The sequence below is a fragment of the Sus scrofa genome, chromosome 1, assembly GCF_054392235.1.
Source record: "Sus scrofa isolate SSC_HxYL_T2T_F1_AM1 chromosome 1, Sscrofa_HxYL_maternal_Yorkshire_Landrace_v2.0, whole genome shotgun sequence".
Lineage (NCBI taxonomy): Eukaryota > Metazoa > Chordata > Mammalia > Artiodactyla > Suidae > Sus > Sus scrofa.
The window spans coordinates 263743680-263758839 of record NC_139383.1 but is presented as its reverse complement, the minus strand read 5'-3'; the positions used below and the strand labels follow the sequence as shown (position 1 = coordinate 263758839).

Here is a 15160-nt window from a genome sequence, read left to right as displayed (position 1 = left end):
TTGATTTTTTTTTTTTTTTGTCTTTTTAGGGCCGCACTCTCAGCATATGGAGGTTCCCAGGCTAGGGGTCCAATCGGGGCTGTAACTGCCGGTCTATGCCACAGCCACAGCAATGCCAGATCCAAGCTGCGTCTGCAACCTACACCGCAGCTCACGGCAACACCAGATCCTTAACCCACTGAGCAAGGCCAGGGATCGAACCCGCAACCTCCTGGTTCCTAGTCGGATTCGTTTCCTCTGCACCACAACGGGACCTCCAGTCCTTATTGATTTTTTATTGCCTCCTATGATTGCTCTGTGAGCAAATCTATAAGGACCTGTGCATTGGTGTTTGATGTATTATAATTGCCTAGTAAAAGGATGCCACATTCTTTCCCTGTGACCTCCAGTGTCTCCTTCAAAATACGCCAGAGCTTTCTTTCCTTTCTTTTCTTTTTTTTGGCCACACCCATGGAATGTGGAAGCTCCCGGGCTAGGGATTGAACCCGAGCCGTAGCAGGGTCCTGAGCTGCAGCAGTGACAGCAACGGATCCTTAACACACTGTGCCACCTGGGAACTCTTAGAATTATCTTCCTTTAAAAAAAAAAAAGGGCTCCTTGGAGTTCTGGCGCAGTGGGTGAATGTCCTGGCTTGTCTCTGCAGAGGTGCTGGTTCAGTCCTTGGCCCAGTGCAGTGTATTGAGGATCTGGCATTGTCGCAGCTTCAGTGTAGGTCACAGCTCTGGTGTGGATTTGATCCATGGCCTGGAAACTTCCATATGCCATGGGGGGAGGCGGGGAAAAAAAAAAAAAGGGGGGGGTCAGCATCATCTTCCTGCTTTTCTCTCCATGGCTCATAGGAGTAGGTCTGCACTTAGTCTGGGGAGTAGGTCTTCCCAAGACTGGGCTGCTCCTCGCTCTGCAACCTCGCTCCCCCTCTTTCCTCCTCCCCAGCACATCGTCACATATCTCTGTCACCACCCCGAATGTGCCACACCTTTCACCCTTCCAGGCATTGGACCTGCTGCTCCGTCTGCTTAGTTGTCTTCCCCATGCTTCATCCATTCAGCCCTCTCAAGGTCACGGCCTCTCAAGGTCTTCCAGTGAGACGTGGTGGCTTCTTTCTCTGTACCTTATGGTCCTTGTGTGTTGCTTTGTTCTCATATGTATCAAGTTGTAATTTACCTGCTGATACGTGTGCTCCCTCCATCAGACAACATGTTCCCGAGGAAAGGACTTAAGTTCTGAGCTGTGTCACAGCCCAGTGCCTGGCACGGGAGGATGCTGGGCATCCGGTAATTGTTCAGTTAAGGGTGAATGGTGAGTAGGGAGCCCTGGAGCCAGTCCCGAAGAGAACGCCCAGAAATGTTTTCAGTGTTTGGTCCCATTGGGATGAGGGCATAGGCTCCCAAGTCATCTCTTTCAAAGGGACAGCGTGAACATGGATGTTCAATGCCTGACACATTTATAAAGAAGTCTTTCCCGGAGTTCCCGTTGTGGCGCAGTGGTTAACGAATCCAACTAGGAACCATGAGGTTGTGGGTTTGATCCCTGGCCTTGCTCAGTGGGTTAAGGATCCGGCGTTGTCATGAGCTGTGGTGTAGGTCGTAGATGCAGCTCGGATCCCGCCTTGCTGTGGCTGTGGTGTAGGCTGGCGGCTACATCTCTGATTAGACCCCTAGCCTGGGAACCTCCATGTGCCGCAGGAGTGGCCCTAGAAAAGGCAAAAAGAAAAAAAAAAAAAAAAGTCTTTCCAGCTGCCTTGCAGACAGTTGGAGGGAAAAGCAGTTTTGTTAAACTGTTCCTTGGGATGAAATAGCTGACATCCCTCTAGTCGGACCTGGGTCCCATCAGTGCAGGGAGCGTGGCACAAGCTGGAGGCAGATGGCATTTTTGCGATGTCATTTGTGGTTGTCATAGTGAATGAGCAAAAAGGAAGAACAAGGAAGGGAACTTGCATGTCTCCTTTCTTATCTCTGCTTGGGTGGCAAAGGGGTCCTGAGTGGGAAGGAAATGTGCTTTACTGGCAACTCAGGGGAAAGGTGAGGGGGGATGTTTCCTTTTCCTTCTGGACCAAGGGGAGAGTTAGTATCCAAAGGAAGTGGGGATGAGCAGAGGGGTCTAGAAGTCTCGGGCCTTGAAGGATGGTGGAGAGGGAAAGGGCTGGGAATATTTGGGGCTTGTTTGTGCTGATAAATACTGGTGCCAACATCATCTTTATGCTACCCAAGGAAGTGAATAGATAGGATCTTTTTTTTTTTTTTGTTTGTTTGGTTGGGTTGGGTTTTTTTGTTTGTTTTGTTTTTGCTTTTTAGGGACATACCTGTGGCATATGGAAGTTCTGAGGCTAGGGATTGAATCAAAGCTACAGCTGCCAGCCTACGCCACAGCCACAGCAACACCAGATCTGAGCCGTGTCTGCGACTCACACCACAGCTCACGGCAGTGTGGGATTGTGAACCTGCTGAGTGAGGCTAGGGATTGAACCCGCATCCTCATGGATACTAGTTGGATTCATTTCCGCTGGGCCACAAGGGGAACTCTCAGATAGGATCTTTAGATAGGGTCTCTGCATCTCTCAGGATACCTGTGTCCTCACTGGAGTCTGTCTGTCTTTCTGTCTGTCTGTCTGTCTGTCTGTCTCTCTCTCTTTCTTCCTTTCTTTCACTGCCTTGAGGCATATGGAGTTCCTGGGCCAGGGATCAGATCTGAGTTGCAGTTGTGACTTATGTCACAGTTGTGACCTGTTTGTGGCAATGCCAGATCCTTTAACCCACTGTGTCTGGCTGGGAATCAAACGTACATCCTGGTGCTGCAAGGAATTCCTGGAGTATCTCTTTGATTTCAAATTATCTGTGCTCTGGGGAGAAGCGTTGATGTAGAGACCCAGGCGTGTTTAGGTGATCCTCTGGTGTCTCTCCAGTAGTTGGCCTGTTCTCTCTCTGGCCCCATTTGTTCTCGCCCCCAGACAGCCAACCTGGGCTTCCCGGAGCGAGGCCAGGTAATACGTGGCAGGGAATCTCAGTAATACTGCCGATGGGATGATTTAGTAAAGATAAAAAATCTTCCATGGGCCAGGACATCAGTAGGCCAGCGTCTGTCTGAAGGTAGTATTGGTTCTGAGAACCCTACAGGCACCTAAGTTGCAGGCTCCCTTCCCACTTGGAGGCTGAGAGGAGATTTACTAGAAGGGAAGGAAGGGAGCTGAGAGGAAGAGAGACATCTTCTGGGGTGGAAATTATTCTTTCTCACCCTTCCTGATGGGACTCTTACCTTGGGTTTCCCAGAAAACAGGGCCTGAGCAGAGGGCTTCCTTTTTTCCACAATAGGGAGTGACAGCCCGGGAAGCAGGAATGAGGGCTTAGGTGCATGAAACGGGGAAGGAAGGAGAACCAGTGTCAGGGGGCCTCATCGTGCTGGTCTTCCCCCAGTGCAAGGGATTGCTCCACCCGTGCACCTCTCCACCCTGAGAAGTCTTTGTAGATCTGCCCTTCACGGGGAAGACAGGAAAGGGCTGGGTTCACCCCCTACCTCCTGTCCCCATGAGGTGTTAATCACCACCACCCCACCCCGCCCCGTTCTGGATGTGCAATGGGGATGCCCCAGGATGGGCAACAAGACACGGTCACGTTGTCCAAGCTCAGGCAGGCCTGGAACAAGGAGCAGGAGAGACAGATTCTAAAGCATCTGCAAAGTGTGTCTGATTCAGTGGGGAAGCTTGAATTTGGGCCGAGGAATATTCCTGACACTAAGATACTGGTTCCCTCCTTTGCAGGAGAAAGTATGGTAACTTCTGTCTGCAGGGAATTTTGTTCCTTTTGATGCTCTTGGAAGAGAATTTTTTTTTTCTTTTTTTTCTTTTTAAGGCTGCACCCGTAGCATATGGAAGTTCCTGGGCTAGGGAGCTACAGCTGCTGGGCTACACTACAGCCCACAGCAATGTGGGATCCGAGCTGTGTCTGTGACCTACACCTCAGCTCATGGAAACGCCAGATCCTTAACCCACTGAGTGAGGCCAGGAATCGAACCCACATCTTCATGGATACTAGTTGGATTTGTTTGCACTGAGACACAATGGGAACTCCCTGGAAGTGAAAATTTTTAAAAATTTCATTTTGGATTGTTCCTTGCTGGTGTACAGAAATGCAGTTGACTTTGGTACCTTGACCTTGTATCCTGCAACAGGCTGAACTCCTCTTAGCTTTAATAGGTTTTTTTGGTATATATGAGTGAATTCTGTAGGATTTTTATAGATAAGGTTATGTCAACTGGCAATAAAAATAGATTTACTGGAGTTCTCTTGCTGTGCAGCAGGTTAAGGCTCTGGCGTTGTCACTTTAGTGGCTCAGGCCACTGTAGTGGCTCAGGTTGCTGTTGTGTCTCGGGCTTGATCCCCGGCCCAGGAACTTCAACGTGCCCCAGGTTCCGCCAAAAAAATAAAATAAAAATAAATAGATTTACTTACCTGCAGGGAATTTGTTAAACAGATAAAAAGCTAGATTCTTGGCCCCTTCCCATCTGAACGGCTTCCTAGATGGTTTCCTGGGTCCATTGGAAACTGTCACCGCAGAAAGCAAGGCCCTGATATGACTTCCCATACTGTCAATTTTTTTTTTCTTTTTGGTCTTTTTAGGGCTGCACCCATGGCATATGGAAATTCCCAGGCTTGGGGTCAAATTGGAACTACAGCTGCTGGCCTACACCACAGCCCCAGCAACACGGGATCCGAGCTGGGTCTTCAACCTACACCACAGCTCACAGCAATGCCGGATCCCTGACCTACTGAGTGAGGCCAGAATCGAACCCGATACTAGTTCGGTTCTTTAACTGCTGAGCCACAATGGGAACTCCTCAATTTTTTTTTTTACATGAAATACACACAGAATATTTAAAAAAAGCAGAACAACTTAAAGAAATCAGTGGCTTCCTGATAAATCAGGATTAAATAGCTTCACTTAAAGGGGTCCCAGAAATACCTGGGAATCATGTGGAGAATTTATTTAGTTTGCGTCGATGGGCTGCTCCTGAGGAATGGTCCTGTGCAGTGACACACGTCATTTCCCTCTTGGGAACAGTAGTGACCCGGCAATCAGAACGTTCCATCAGCCAGGTGGTGGGATGAGGAAGCCGGAAGCAGATCTTACCTGTGCAGCTGCAGGGAAGACTCGGGGCTCAGTTCTGGGCCGCTTTCCATCTCACAGGAGTGGAACACCAGTGGCATCCAGTGGCCTGTCCGACCAATCACAGGTTGAAGTTGTCACCCATGCTTAACTGGGAATCTTTGCTTTGCCTCCAAATCAGGTAACGGGCCTAGCCCGTTCATGATGCGGTTAGATGCAGTGATGGGCCTGGGTTAGCTTGCATTGCTCATGTGGTTTCTGAATGGTAATCAGCAAAGATCCCAGCTGAGCAGATAAACTAAGTCGTGCCCTCTAACGTGGTGGCCCTTAGGATTTTTCCAGAGCCCCCTGATGCCTTTTTGTGAGTAGACGCTCTCTTTTTCTGTTTTAGAAATAATTATAGAAATTAATGACTTAGCAGTATTTAATAACACCTGCGTGAGATGGCAAAGAAACCCAAGAAGAATAAACTCTGAGCTCGTGTATGAGGTAAGCAAAATGATCTCCTTTTCCCTGCCAGGGCAGAAATGGTTACCATGGGAATATGAGTCGGAGGGACTCGCTTCCAGAAGCGCTTCTCGGTCTCATTGCTTTCCAATCCCATAGTCCTTTTAAAAAGTGAACGGAATCTTTAAGCTATCTGGATTATTGTATTTTACATGTTGTGTTGAATATATTTGCCCTTTTCCAGGGTGTATGTGTGTGGGATGTATTTATATTCAGCGGCATCATTATTGCTTGTTTCCAAGCTCTTGTATTTCACTCCCCCAGAACAAGCCTAGAAGCATCTGCTGCCTCGGTGACAGGATGCAGCGAGTGGGTCTCAGGTTGTGACCGCCGCCATTGATCACTGGTCCTTTGAGTGTCAGACAGCACTCCCTAGCAAGTCTTCTCATTTTATGTCACTTCTCAGGGTTTATGGATCACGGGGCTGATCAGATTTCCTCATCAGATACCTGATAGCAGAGGTCTGCCCTGTTTAATTCCCCTGGGCTGAGCTGTGCGGAATAAAAGGGAGTATTAGCAGAGTGGGTTCCAGCACTGCAAAATCTCTCTTGATTGTTTTAACTGGAGTCATGGGATTCTTTCATCTTTTCTCCTCACAAAGATACACATAAAAGGACAACGGTTGGATCCAATGGAATCAGTTCACGAGGAGACAGTTAATTTGACCACGAACAGCAGGACCCCGGAAGTGTGCCTGGATCTGCACCAGGGCACCAACTACACCGTGAGCATTTCTACCACCCCTCCCAGGCGCTCTGTGCCAGCCGTCATTGCGTTCCAGACAGCTGGTAAGTGGAGGTCTCATCTCCTCCTAGAAAATGCCACGCACCAGATGTGGGGAAATGTGCTTCAGAATCCACAGGCCAGGAGAGTTCACAGTTGCTTTCTGAGTTTGTAGCCGTGGGATTACTTGCCCCGGGGGTCAGAACCAGAGCAGGTCTAGTAGGAGAGATTCCTATCCTATGGATGCCAGGCTGAGCCCACACTGACGTCTTGTTTCTCAGCTGGGTTCTCTTATTGACGTGGAAGGTGATAAGAAGGTATTTAAAAGAGGGGAACATGGAGTTTCTGTTGTGGCTCAGCAGGTTAAGAACCCAACTAGTATCCATGAAGATGTGGGTTTAATCCCTGGCCTTGCTCAGTGGGTTAAGGATCTGGCATTGCCCCAAGCTGCGGCATAGGTCACAGATGCAGCTCAGATCCCCTAGCCTGGAAACTTCCACTTTCACGTGCTATGGGTGCAGCCCTAAAAAGACCAAAACAAACAAAACAAACAAACAAACAAACAAATACCATACCAGAACAGTAGGTGATGATGCAGTCAATTTTAACTACCCAAGGCAATGGGGGTGGGGGGGTAGCCACATGGCTTATCTATGGTGGGAAACTTGAAAGCCATTTCCTATGCTTGCCTATGTGAGAGGAGGAACCAAAGAAGCTGACCCAGGAGCTTTACATCTAGGATGGGAACTGAGCCCCAGGACTGATTGGGGTGGGGAATCAAGTTGAGAGTGAGCAAGTGGAGAGCAGGAGGCAGCCTAGGATGTTGGGTAGAAAGAGGAGTGGACAGGAAGGAGCTTCAAGAAGTTAGGACAACCCCAAGGCATGTAGTTATCACCTGGATTTTTATAGCATCATAACATTACAGTAAGGTTTATTAAAAAATTTTCTCTCATAATTCTGGTTGTGGGGTGTCAGGACTAATTAAATTCCTTATAAACAAACCTTGAGAAGCCGTTGGTGTCGTTCATTATGTTGGATGAGTTAAGGTAGTTCTCAATAGCTACTAGATGTCCTACTCGAGAAAACTCAACCTTCAGGTATTGCTGCCACGAGGAAGTGGGAAGTAACACGGATTTGGCAGAAATAATCGAAAAGTCTGCCAATCTTAACAGTATCAAGCCAAGTATGAATGATATAAAATAGGTTCCAGGGTACTTGTGTATAAGTAAAACAAAGTGATTTCTTTCTAACTAACTACGATGCAGGAAAAGATGTTGTCAAATTAATACGGTCACTAATTAGAGAAAGTTGTTCAAAATGAACAATAAATTACTGTGGATTATTAGGAATATGTCTTGAAAAGATCATCCCAGGACTCCAAACTCATCGGTCACTGTTCAGCCAGAATGACAGCTTGCTATTCAGTGTCAGCTGTTTTTGCTAATATCCAATTACCTCTTCAAGTTAATTTCCACTGGGAAAAGCATGGCCTTTGGGGTCAGACAGACCTGGATGTGCATCTTGACTCTGCCGTTTAGGCGTTGGGTGACTATGGCTGAGCTTTTTTTAACATCTCCAGATATCTTTCCTCTGTCTGAAATTTAAAGTGGAATTGGATGAAATTTGCAAGTTAATCTAGTGAGAATTGGGGTTGGCATTGAATCTTCCCAACTGGGAACAAGGTACGTTTCTGCATTTGCTCAGTATCTGCTCCAGTTTTGTCTTGCCTGTTTATATTTATGCACTCCGGTGAGGATTTGTCATTCTCCTCCTCCAGAGCCTACACGTTTAGCTCTCTGATTTCATTATTAGCATTATGCTAGTTCTCTTTACGTGAATGGGGAAGCGTTCCATATTTTTTATGCTCTGGAAAAGTTTCTATCACGTCGGAATTATTCCTTTCCTTTATCAAGTTGGACACGTTTGCGCATAAGGTCGTTTTTTTGTCTCACGCCTTTGGGAAATAATTCTTGGAGAACTTTGTCCATTTATTCTGTGATTTGGGGGTTCTGTTTATTTTTCCTACATTTTCTTGAGTCAGTTTTTCATAATCTCTATTTTCCTAAGAATGTCCATTTAGTTGTGATTTTAAATATATTGGGAGACTATCACATGGAATATTTGTTTATAACTCCTCTGGGGTTACAGATTATATAACCTCAGGTTATTTGGATTCCTAGTTTTGTGTTTCTTTTTAACACTTGATTTACTTAGGTTGGGTGTCTGTTTTATTACTGTTCTTTTCCCCAAAGAAAAATCTCTCTCTCTCTCTCTCTTTTTTAAAATTGGTTCTTTTTTCTATCTCGTTCATTCCTCCCCTTCCTTTTTTTTTTTTTTTAAATTATTTCCTCCCTGGTTCGCTTAAGTTGGTCATCTTGTTCTATTACTAAATTCTTGAGTTGAATGCATAATTCAGCTTATTTCCATTGTTTTCTGTTTGTTAATAAAAGTCTTCAATGCTTCTTTCTCCCTTCTGGATTTGGGCTTTGACGGAATTCCTCACGCATGAATACTTGCTCTCTTTATCTTTACTTTCAAGACAAGGTATAACTGCTATTCTGAATTTCCTTTGATTGAAGAATTATTTATGAGGATGTTAATATATGTTCTTTTTATTTTTACTATCAAGGCATTGTATATTTGCTGTTTTGGTTTCCCCATTGATCGAAGGATTAATTATGTATGTTGTCAAGTGATGGGTTTAAACATTTTCCAACGTTTACACTTTGTTGTTAATTTCCAGTGTTTTCATATTTGGTATTCACTGGGGGGACTTATTTCCTTGGGGCTTACTCTTTGGCAAGGGTTTGTGATAATAGGTAGAGTGCTTATAAGTAAGGTAAGATCTAGTCTTTTTTTTTTTTTTTTTGTCTTTTTTTGCTATTTCTTGGGCCACTCCTGCAGCATATGGAGGTTCCAAGACTAGGGGTCAAATTGGAGCTGTAGCTGCCGGCCTACACCACAGCCACAGCAACACCAGATCCTTAACCCACTGAGCAAGGCCAGGGATCGAACCTGCAACCTCATGGTTCCTAGTCGGATTCGTTAACCACTGTGCCATGACAGGAACTCCCCAAGATCTAGTCTTAAATTAACTCTAGTAGTTAGGTTTTTCAGGATTTCCGTAGTTGTTTTTCCTCTTACTTGAATTGGCATTTTTCTACTTCTTGTAGAAATTCTTGTAGAAATTTCGCTTCACACATTTTGATGTTGTGATATTTATGTTCATGATTGATTTCTTAATTGTAAGTTCTAACTTCCCCTGTTAATAAGTGGCTCACTTTATCCTGTTTAATATTTTGGGCCTTGAATTATACTTTGATAGTAATATCTGTTTTCTTGATTTCTTTGCGCTCTATTTGCATGGTATGGCTTTGCCCACTTTTGTTCTTCCTTGAAGCTAGCTGGATAACATTGCTACGATCAACTCTAGGAGATGGCTTATGTTGCAAGCCTTTTTGAGGAAAGTAGTCATTAAGCAATTTAGTGTTGCTTGTGATATGATTTTCCTTTCATTCCGACATCTTAATTTTTTCTTTTTTTATGCTACATTGCTATGTCCATTGTTTTCTTTTTCTGCTGTACAGATTTTCTTTTTTCAGTGATTCAGGCAGTATAAGGTTTGCTTTTATTCTACATTGTATTTTAAAAAGCAAAAACAAGGCAATCCTACTTGAATGTGTGTTACTCTTATTACCAGTGTCAAGACTGAAAAATTTTAACTTCTCCCCCAGTAAGAAAAGGAAGTCAGCATTCTTTACTTCCTTTTATTCCTTCCCCTCTTGCTTCCTATATGTTTTTGGTATAATGCAACATTTTATTGCCAGCTTCTTATTTTTAATTATGTTAAACCTGCATTACATCTTAAAAAAATTCATTGTATGTGGATTTATGGCCATTTTTATAATACTTTTTTTAATAGCTGCATCTGCCGGGGAATGAATCTGAGCCACAGCTGTGACCTACACCACAGCGGTGGCAACGCTGGATCCTTTAACCCATCGCGCTGGTTGGGGATCAAACCCTTGCCTTTGCAGCGACCCAAGCCACTGCAGTTGGACTCTTAACCCACTGTGCCACAATGGGAACTCCTGTAATAATTACCTCAACAGATATATGTTTTCATAGTTTCAGAGCTTACTGCCATTCCTTTCATACCAAAGTTTCTCTGTTCTTTTTCTATATTTTTATTTCTCTCTCTGTACAGTGATTTCTGTCTTCTTACTGAGGAGCGAGATATTTCTCTGAGCCCAGGATTGTCTGAGAATGTCCTTTCGTTGCCTTCCCAAGTGAATGGGAGCTTGACTGAAGACAAAATTCTTGGGCCATCAACTCTGTGGTCAGAATTTCTGGAGGCATTTCACATTGGCTTTTGGAATTTAAAAGTTTTGAAAGAGGAATTTGAAGGTGTGATTAAAAAAAAAAACAAAAAAACAAAAAAACCCTATGTAGACAATCTGACTTTTCAGCCTGGATATCATAGAGACTTTTTTTATATGTGAAATTCAAGACTTTAATCACTTACTCATGCACGTGGTAGATGCTTATTAACCACCTCCTTTGTGTGTGACGTTGTTTTAGGCACTGGGAATTCAATAGCGAATGAGATGGAAATCTTTTTGTGAAACTTCAGTCATGGATTATATACATGTTTTTGTTTTTCACCAAGTTTTCCTAGTATCCTGTGCCTTTTTGGATCTTCAGATTTCAGTCTAGCTACACATTAGGAACCGTTTCTTTCATTAAATCTCTGATTATTGGGGTTTTTTGTTTGGTTTTGGTTTTGGGGTTTGTTTTGGTTTTTGCTCTTCGAACACTTCTCTGTGGAATGTCTTGTCTGTCTGCATTGGTCTTCCATTTTCTCTCTTTTTTTTTTTTATTCATGCCTTTTTTCCTCTGCTTTCTGTGAGGACACGGTAGCACTGTTGTTCCTTCTGTGCTTGTGTGCGTACATGCATCGACATTTCTGATACACTTTAAATTCCGTTGTTGCACTTTCATTTCCTTTTGGTTTTTGTCTCTTTTAGTTCCCTTTTTATTTCTGCCTCCCTCAACCAATTTCCTCTCTGCTGTCACATTCTCTTGCCGTCTCATCTTTTATCTGTTTGCATCCATCTCTAACATTTTTTTCTGCAAGTACAAAACAGATGTTGCTGAATTTTGCCATTATTTTGCTGTATTTTTTTCTTTTTTTTGAAAGTGCTCATTCTTTACCTTCTAGGCGCAATCTCCCTCTTCTTCTTTGTAAAATCATTTCATGGACTCCCCCCCCAATTACTTATCCTTGGAAGATAAAGTTTTATCTAGGTTTGATATTTCCCTTGTAATGAGATGGATGACATTCCCTTTGATCTTGCTTTTTATTGGATAGTACTGGGATGCTTATCTCAGATCTCATCTTGAAGGATTTACTGCTGGTCCTTATGATCCTGTGTCCTTTGGGAGGCAGCTGTGAGAAAGCCTACTGCCCTGAACTTTCTTTCTGAGCACTTTGCTGTCCTGATTGGTGAAGCTCTGGCTCTTGGGCCAGCTCAGCACTGCCTGGCTTCATGATGGTGCTGTAGCCTACAGAGGCAGGGAGGAACCCAGTCCCTCCTTCTGCCAACCCAGGCTCTCTGTCAGGTGGAATCTCCAGGTCCCCAGCCTCCCTTTGGAAGTCCTTCCCTGTCAGTAATCTCCTTCGTGCTAAGGAAAGGCTGTTATTATTATTAGGAGTAATAATAGGAGTAGTAAGAGTAATAGCAGTGTATATATCCTGGGCACTTATTAGAGTAGCCTGGTGAATTACAAACACACACACACAAACAAAACAAACACAGATGTCCAAGCTTTACTTCATATCTGCCATGTCTGGGTGATTCTGCTGTGCTTTTAGGCTTGGGAACCACCAGGCTAACTGGCTCCAGATGGAGCAGTCCTGTGGCCTGTGCTTCTAGCCTCCACCTCTGTGGACTCCCGTCTTCCCCCGGTTCCTTCCTTTGCCACTTTGGGACCCTGCTCCTTTGCTTGGAAGGCGTGTTGTATGGTATCTCCTGGCATCTTTCTTTGCCTAGTCTCTTCCGCACTGCTAAGCAGAAATGTCTTCATGTATCTGCCTCATGGGTGGCAATCAACCCTTCCTTCCAACCCAGATGCAAATTTTGACCCATTTTCACTATTCTCAGTCTCTTCTGTCAGGATTGGAGGTGGGAAGTGGGAGCCAGATGCTTTTGTTTTCCCACTATAATGGCTCTAAGTGGGAAAATCATATTGAGATGGAAACTCTGCAGACAGTACTTTTGCTTCATGTTCTGTTTGTGTTCAGACATGTCCTGTATGTGGTATTTCTCATGTGCATATAGTTCATCTGCCTCAAATTCATATGTATACCTGGGGCATCTTTTGTTTCTGACGAACGTTGTGAAGATGAAGAAGAGTGTATATGATAGGTCTTCAAATTCTCTCTCATAACCATATTCTTACATTTTCCAATTAGAACCAAGACTATTTTCTTCCAGCTAATTGCCTGGTGCCGCCTGTGTCAGTAATATTTTTGCTGTGGACAATTTTGATTTCGAATAGAATAATTTATTGTTATCATTATTACTTCCAAGGTAGCAGGGACTCCTGTGGGAGAAATACACATGAAAGGTAGTTATACAAGCTGCTCTCTGCTAGACATTTAAACTTTTTCTCATTTGTAGGAAATGTACAGACTTATCTGTTAGGAAATTTGCTTTTCCTTGAAAATTAGCCGGGGTCCTGGTGGACTCTCTGTGAGTTCTTTATTCATTAGTAACAAACCTCTTTAAAAAAACAACAACAAACTGCATTAAGAAAAATAGAACATTGAGGGAACAAATGAGACTGCGGGAAGCTTAAAATGACTTTCTTTCTTTCTTTCTTTCTTTCTTTCTTTCTTTCTTTCTTTCTTTCTTTCTTTCTTTCTTTCTTTCTGTTGTCTTTTTGTCTTTTTAAGAGCTGCACCTGTGGCATATGGAACTTCCCAGGCTAGGGGTCGAATCGGAGCTACAGCTGCCAGCCTACACCACAGCCACAGCAACACAGGATCCTTAACCCACTGAGCAAGGCCAGGGATCAAACCCACAACCTCATGGTCGCTAATTGGATTTGTTTCCGCTGAGCCACGATGGGAACTCTGACCCTCTCTATACAGTGATGGAAAATAATCTGTTCTCTGATTATTTTACTGCCTTAGTGCTCATCTGAGTAGCTTTTTTTTTTTTTTTTCTTTTTTTCTTTAGGGCCACACTTGAGGCATATAGAAGTTCCTGGGTGACAGGTTGAATCAGAGCTACAGTTGCCAGCCTACACACAGCCACAGCAATACCAGATCCGAGCTGCATCTGCAATCTATGCTGCAACTTGTGGCAACACCAGATCCTTAACCCACTGAGAGAGGCCAGGGATCAAACCCACGTCCTCATGGACACTATGTCATGTTCTTAGCTCGCTGAGCCACCATGGGAACTCCTCATCTGAGTAGCTCTTGTCTGCTCTGAGAACAAACATCTTGCCTGGTCATCTACTTTCTGGTCATTTTCTAGGTTGGAAACACCTCCTCTGAGAATTCTAATCCCTGACCTTTAACTTTTATTTGGCTTTTTCCTTGTTTTCAGACTTTTTGGCTGTTGATAGACTCACCTTCATGACATTCTACTTATGGATCATCCAAGTGATAGAATCACGTTTCTAAAAATCTCACCACTTTATTAGTTTATGACAGTGTTACAATATGCATTATTTCATTTGATTCAATAGCCTGTGGTGTAGAAAAGCAAACCAGATTACTCGATTCCACCCACAAATAAGGAAACCGAGGTTTAAGTGACATAGCCAAGGTCAAGCAGTGAAGAAGTTGGAGGCCCAGGACTTAAAGACAGATTTCATGCTCTTGCCATTAAACACTCTGTTGGCTTTCAGAGCTTCAGCTGCACTTGTCCATGATCTGTTTTGCTAAGATGATGCAACCTTTCTCTGTGTTCTCTCTTATCGTTTAGAAGATGACCTCTTAGAAGATGATGGAATTTTCAATATTTCAATGTTTAATGAAGCTTGTCTGAAATTGCACAGGCATTCTAGGAAAGTTGGATCAGAACAGGTGTACCAAGTAAGACAATCTCTTTGCTATTTGTTAATGAATTGTGTCACTTAAAAATTTGGGTTCTCGCCAAGGCAGGAGCCAGAGTATTTAAAAAACACTAACAGAATAAACTTCTAGACTGTTCGATTTTTTGTTTTTAGAGATGGATAGGAGAAGGATGCAAGTGCCGGACTAAACTGAAGGAAGACACTGTATTTGGCGTGTTGCTGTCTTTCTCTCTGATATTTCACATGTATTTTATTTTGGTGCATTTATAGTTGCAGCTTATTTTGTCATCAAATTCACACTCCGATGTGGGTTTTTAAGAAACTTATTGCGGGGCTGGTGGTCCTCATTTGCCTCGAATAGACACCGCAAATCTCGAGTGAAAATTATGAGTATATTCAGGCAGGAACTGAGATTTGTTATTTTCGTGTCATTTTTTAGTGCCTAGCAAATCATCTGGCAGAGAGTAGACTAAGTATTAAATTAGAATTAGTTAATTCTACCAAAAGAATATCATGTCTTAGGACCTGGAAGTTCTGATTCGAACTAATAAAAACATAGAAGTAAGCAGACAATTATAATATGGTGTAATGGGAGCTTTTTTTTTTAAATTAAAGAATAGTTGATTTCCAGTATGGTGCCCATGTCTGTTGTACAGCTAAGTGACCCAGTCATACACATATATACCTTCCCTTCCTTGTACTATCTTCCATCCCAAGAGACTGGTCTATCCCAAGAGACT

General features: G+C 43.6%; 1 protein-coding gene across 8 annotated transcripts in view; it reads left to right on the top strand.

Moving 5' to 3' along the window:
- The window catches only part of SUSD1 (sushi domain containing 1), a 149115-nt gene that overhangs the window by 54741 nt on the left and 79214 nt on the right, over positions 1-15160 (top strand). For 5 of the 8 annotated variants that reach the window (XR_002337296.2, XM_084992197.1, XM_005660331.4 and 2 more), the window contains exons 7-9: positions 5491-5588; positions 6208-6394; positions 14330-14439. Coding sequence is in view for 7 of the 8 variants with exons in the window: in XM_084992197.1 (XP_084848323.1) it covers positions 5491-5588; positions 6208-6394; positions 14330-14439 (395 nt within the window). In the remaining variant the exon portion in view is untranslated. The remainder of the gene's footprint in view (positions 1-5490; positions 5589-6207; positions 6395-14329; positions 14440-15160) is intronic. The other 3 variants (XM_084992219.1, XM_084992192.1, XM_084992207.1) reach the window with 2 other exon arrangements.